This window comes from Halichoerus grypus, chromosome 8 (genome assembly GCF_964656455.1).
Source record: "Halichoerus grypus chromosome 8, mHalGry1.hap1.1, whole genome shotgun sequence".
Taxonomy (NCBI): Eukaryota; Metazoa; Chordata; class Mammalia; order Carnivora; family Phocidae; genus Halichoerus; species Halichoerus grypus.
The window spans coordinates 104,198,360-104,204,359 of record NC_135719.1 but is presented as its reverse complement, the minus strand read 5'-3'; the positions used below and the strand labels follow the sequence as shown (position 1 = coordinate 104,204,359).

The 6,000-nt window shown below is 37.3% G+C and overlaps 1 protein-coding gene across 4 annotated transcripts in view; it reads left to right on the top strand.

Moving 5' to 3' along the window:
• Nucleotides 1-573: 573 nt before the first annotated feature.
• Nucleotides 574-6,000, top strand: part of NEMF (nuclear export mediator factor) — a 58,939-nt gene continuing 53,512 nt past the window's right edge. For all 4 annotated transcript variants that reach the window (XM_078053646.1, XM_078053645.1, XM_078053647.1 and 1 more), the window contains exons 1-4: nt 574-731; nt 1,558-1,626; nt 1,767-1,869; nt 4,754-4,879. In XM_078053646.1, the coding sequence (XP_077909772.1) occupies nt 673-731; nt 1,558-1,626; nt 1,767-1,869; nt 4,754-4,879 (357 nt within the window). In that variant the 5' untranslated portion in view covers nt 574-672. The remainder of the gene's footprint in view (nt 732-1,557; nt 1,627-1,766; nt 1,870-4,753; nt 4,880-6,000) is intronic.

Below are 6,000 nucleotides of genomic sequence, written 5' to 3'. Positions count from 1 at the left end.
TGAATATTCAGGTTGCCTAGCGTTTATGGAGTTCCTATTGTATACCAGGTACTACGCTGAGGCAAGGGGATGCCAAGACCGAGGTTAAATGAGAATCCCACAATACATCTCAAAATACTCTTCTGAGAGCAGGGCCCATCAAAATAGGAACTCCTTCCTGAACGTTGCTTCACCTTTATCATTGAGGGTAATTGTAAGGCGAATGAAACAGTTCCGCTTCGTCACATTTCAAAATTCTACTGGTCCAGTTAACCGAATGGAAATGGGTTGTTGCTCTGGCATACCGAGCCCTACCGCCCTTCTAGGGGAAATCCTCCCAGTACGCGCCTCATAAATTTTTACCACCAGCAGGGGTCACTAGGGAGGCTTGCTTAAGTCCCGAAACACACGGGGGAAAGGTAACCGGACTAGTCCGTCAGCTTTCCAGGAAGAAATGCACTTTCAGAGAATAATTTGGATTTATTTCGAATTCTTTTGGCATACGAAAAGCCAGCTGACGGCGACTTAATAGTCCAAATCTTCAGAAAAGTGACGCAAACACCTTCGCTTCAAGGAATATTGGGTCTTCTGCGCGGCCGTAGATTTCGGCCAAGTGCGCCTGCGCATAAGAGTAGCGGCGTTGAGTCAGGCAGTCAGTGGAGAAAACTGCGGTAGCGACCCTCGGACCTCGCCATGAAGACTCGCTTTAGCACCATTGACCTCCGCGCGGTACTCGCGGAGCTGAATGCCAGGTACTGAGCGATAGGTGACCAGGCTCGTGCGGGGAATGCAGAAGACAGAGGCCAGTGCCCCAAAGCGGAAGAAAGACCAGCCTGATGTTTCCCCTTAGTCCCCAGTGCTTTTCTTCTGCGGACCTGGCTAGGCCTGGGTGGGCGAGCGCGTGACACATTTCCCGTGGCCCTCAGGACACCTGCGGGACCCCAGCGTCCGCGTGCCCCACACCCCGCTCTCGCGGGTTGCCTGTCTCACCAGGTCTTGTGTCAGGCTTTGGCGGGGCCCTCGCCGAGCTCTCGCCTTGTTGGCCTGAGTTGCCTGGCAGCAAACGTTTAGTAAAACACGAGACACCAGGTGCAAGCCAGGATGCCCCAGTAGGCTTTTGCCTCAGGGGTTTCCAGACTGGAGGCCTGATTTCTTTGACACTCCTCCTTACTCCTAAGAGGGAATATCGGCGTTTTAGCTGCAAGTAACAGATTCTAGTCAGGTTTCTATTCAGCTGTGTGAGTTTTGTCATTTCTCCAGGGTTTCGTTTATCTTTTTTTTCTTTTGTAATAAAGTGGATTAGATTGTACTATATTTCCTTAAAAATATTGGGTCATTTCAAGGACGCAGGGCATTGCATGGTTTTCTTAGGTTTGGCATACCACTTTTGTTCATAAAAAGTTACAATTAAGTTTTGGGCTGAATGCCTGATGGCCTTCAGACTCTGCTCCCTGGTTGACTCCATATCCTTAAAAGTTGGGGATCCCCTCTTTCGAAGGCTCTGCTTCCGCCTGCCGCTTTAATTTTTGTGAAGTTTTATATTTCAAATGTTGTTACAGGTTTCCTTTCTCTTTGCAGCTTAATAGGAATGAGAGTAAACAATGTTTATGATGTGGATAATAAGACCTATCTTATTCGTCTTCAAAAGTAAGAGCATTTTACAGGCTTGTTTTACTTTGGTAATTAAATATGAGATTATTAATTTTTTTTACTTGCACTTTTAGTCTGTTTTACTGAGTTAGCGTTGACAAGTGCCCTAAAGAAAAATTTAACTTTTTCTTCTACAGACCAGACTTTAAAGCTACACTTTTACTTGAATCTGGCATACGAATTCACACAACAGAATTTGAGTGGCCTAAGAATATGATGCCATCTAGTTTTGCCATGAAGGTAAACTTTAAATTATACTTGAAGCTAAATTTTAAGGCCCTGAGATTGGTCACTAACGATTTAAGTTTTAAAACATTTGGTTTTCCTTTACTGTTACGAATAAAGTAGAGATAAAATAGAGTAGTTGATAGATACTGGGATGAATAAAGTAGCTGTTTATTGACTTCTCCCTGTTACTCTTCACACCCCATTGTGCTCCAAATCTTTCTGTTCCCACAGTCACTATTCTAGTTTGAGCTTTCATAACATTTCCTTAAAGTCCCTTAATTACAGTCTACTTCTTGCTATCAAAATAATTGTGTTAGACCAGTGTTAATTTTTCTAAAGCCTCATTTTCATCAGTTTTTCACCTTTTTATGATTCCCTAATTTCTGAATCCATATCCTGTTATTCTTGGCTTTCTATAATATGCCCTCCTCCCCTTTCCTAGTTTTCTGCAGTTCACTTTTGAGCTACCAATCTGTATTTTGTTGGAATACTCAATGACATTAGTATGTTACCAATCATATCTTTTTACTTTTCACTTCTTTCTTTTGTTTTTTTCTTTTAAAACTGAGATTCTGCATTTGTGGACGTGTTACCTATCCATTTGTTGACATAACAGATATACTGAAAGATTATGTGGTACAGAGGAAAGACATTAGAATCAAATATACCTAACTTTGAATTAATGATTTTGCCGCTAAATAATTTTATAACCCAGAAAAGTTACTTAACCTCTTGAAACTTAGTTTCTTTAAATGTAAAATGTGGATAATACCTCCCTCATGGGGTTACTGGTGAGGATTAATTGAAGTAACATGTAAAGCACCTAACACAATGCCTGACACATATTAGGGCTCCATATGTATTAATTTCCTTCTTCCTCTCCTCCTCACTTTCCTTCAGAAATTTATTTGTTTTGGCATTGTGTTATTTCATTAGAGGCTTTACAGAGAAGAATCTTATCCCCAGCAACTTAGAATCTGTTTTGGATTACAAGTTAGGTAAGTGTTTCCCAAATCACAAGGCCTGTCACAAAATTATCAAACTCTTAAAAGTTTAATATACTTAATAGTAAGCCTACATGGTTCTTTTGGGAATTGTCCTTAATAATGGTGACACTTGGTATTTGTATAGCACTTTTCAAAATAAATGAATAATGTATATTTTAAGTTGTTTAATATAACAGTGGATATGAAGAACAGTTATTTTAGTTTTACAGATGATGTAACAGATGATAAGATATATGATACTGGGATTGTGTAAAAATCCCCAAATCAGGCTATACTAATAGGAAGCCAAACACTCTAAAAAGAGAATTTTATGAGTTAGGTGTACATGTTAAACTAAACGTATAGAGAGATACTCTCCATTGGAGCAGACAGTGTTAAGCACGTTATAAATAATTTAAAATAAAGAGCTGCTACTGTTGTATGGCATAGTCATGCTCAGTTTGTGGTAAATCACAGTGATTGTTCCTCATTCTCACATTTGGGGATGCCAGTTAGTGCTTTGTGGCACTGACAGTCATTTTCACCAAGCTCCTAATAGGGAAATAAACAAAATAAGCACTACATATGTACTGTATGCCCATCTATACTCATGATAAATAATCTTCCCTTTTCTCCATTCCATGGTGTGGATTTCTGTTCCCTTCAAGGATGCCTTTTATCTCCATTTTAACTTTATTTTTCTTGAATAAAAATGCTACTGGGGGACTCTGGAAGGATTGTGATTTTCCCCTGGGGATTTAAAAATAGCCCTATATGTAGGCCACTGTTTAAATCAAAATCATCATAGACCACTCATAAATCAGAACTATTGAATATAGTTAGAAGTTAGAAGTTTGAAGTTGTTAGAAGTTTGAAAAGTCTTATTACATCTGTCTGAATATACAAGTGCATAAAATAAGAATTTTAGTCAATCTGAACTATCAGGTCTGGGGAAGAAGTCTTGGTTATCAAAGAGTTGGCATTCTAAGAATGATTGTATATTTCTTTCTCTTTTTTTAAGGTGACTTTATATTAACTTCTCTGTAAAATTTGTCTTGAATTTAAGTCTTGAAAGCATTCTATTTTACTGGGCTTGACTAAGGGGTCATTCAAATTCAAGAATTAGAAACAATTGGAAGATTTTTTAGGCACTACAGAGTAATCTTGTTTCTGATCTATGTTATGCTTAAATATCTGTACTAAAGGATGGTATATATAATCTAAAGCAATAGGTATTTACAAAGTAATTTGTATTTGGGTTTAAAAATGTTAATTTTATTTTAATTGCTAATAAGAAAAGAACATTGTGACTTAGGGGTAGGAAGAATGGGATTTGATAAGGAATGAGAGTTAATACATTTGGATTTGAGCTAGGTTGATCAAAACCTTTGGAGAGAGTACCAGAAAAATTGTCTGGGTTATATTAATAAATTTGTGGGACTAGAAGGTAATTGGATGAATGTAGAGGATTATACCAATAGAATACCAATAAGCTCATGGTTCAGAATTTGTATTTGAAGTGGAAGATTAGTGAAAACCACTAATTAATTTTGAACACAAAGGAAATTGGGGATACTTAAAAGATGGGACTAGAAAGAGGCTTAAAAAAAAGGTTATGGTTTTGAATGAGGTCATCAGGGTAAGAAAAAGGGATTTAGCAGTGGTATAAACAACAAAATAAATTTCTCTGTAGATCTGTCATTATCTTCTTTAAAAAGTATAAAATACTGTTTCAGAGTTAGAGTCGTCTGAAGTGTTTTTCCTTTGATTATCATCTGCAAGCTTTTGTTTACTACTTTTTAAATGTTATTCTTGATGATAATGAAAAGAGGAAACTTATTTACAAACCAGTATCAAAGAATTAGGAATTGACTTCTACATAAATGACATTTTCTTCTGTTTTTCACTAGTGCCGAAAACATTTGAAGAGTCGGCGATTGGTCAGTGCAAAACAGCTTGGTGTGGATAGGATTGTAGATTTTCAATTTGGAAGTGATGAAGCTGCTTATCACTTAATCATTGAGCTCTATGATAGGGTAAGTTAAATTTGGGGAATGAGATAAAGGATAATTGATCATTATATTGTTAATTATTTGTGTAATACTACTGTACTGTGAAACATGGGCAGGGAATGTTCTGCCCCTTCCCCTGCAGGCAACTGCAACTGCAGCCCATCTGAAATTGATTTTTGTATGTGGTCTCAGGTAGTGGTCAGTTAAAATTTGCATGATACCTACTTAAAAAAATTTTTTTTAAACTTTTGTTTTGAAATGATTATAGATTCACAGGAAGTTGCAAAGATAAGAGAGGTCAGTGTCCCTCAGTTGTTATATTTTACATAATTATAGTACAGTATCAAAATCAGGAAATCGATATTGGTACAATGTATGCATCTAGTTCTGTGCATTTTACCACCTTTGTAGATACATGTAACCACTACTGCAGTCAAGATACAGAATTTTCCATTACCACAGAGATCTTCTTGGTGATACCTCTTTATGGTAATACCCACCCACCTCTCTTCCTCCCACCGTCCCAACCTCCTGACAACTACCAATGTATTCTGTCTCTATGATTTTGTCATTATATTGAGTCTTCAACAAAGAAGTCAGTTTCAGAACCTTGCTGGAAAGGATATATCAGATACTCTTAAACAGGAGTAGATAAATTACAGCTGGTGGCCCCTTGTTATAAAGCTTGTGAACTTAAGAATGTTTTTTATGTTTTAAAAGGGCTCTTAAAAAAAAAAAAGAAGATGCAACTGAGACCATATGTGGCCACAAATGCTAAAATGTTTACTATCTTGCCTTTTACAGAGTTAGCTTTGTAAAAAAGTTTGCTGACCCCTGCTCTTATATAATAGACTCACATCGTCTGAGCCAGTATTGCTTAGACAAATGCCAAAATGTATCAGGGGACCAAATTAGAATTTATGAGACTGACTTTAATCTAGAAGCAGGTGCTTTTATGAAAATAGAGTGCCAACCTGTGGTCTAGGATGATTAGAATTAATCAGACAGGACTAAATAAACTGGAGAGAATCTAATTGTGGTTAATTTTTTTCAGAATATTGTTGGTGTTATTTTTATGATGAGTGTTTTATGGTAGTGTATGATAAAGCCCTTTACCTTTCTCTTGATCTGTAGTAGTTTGTACT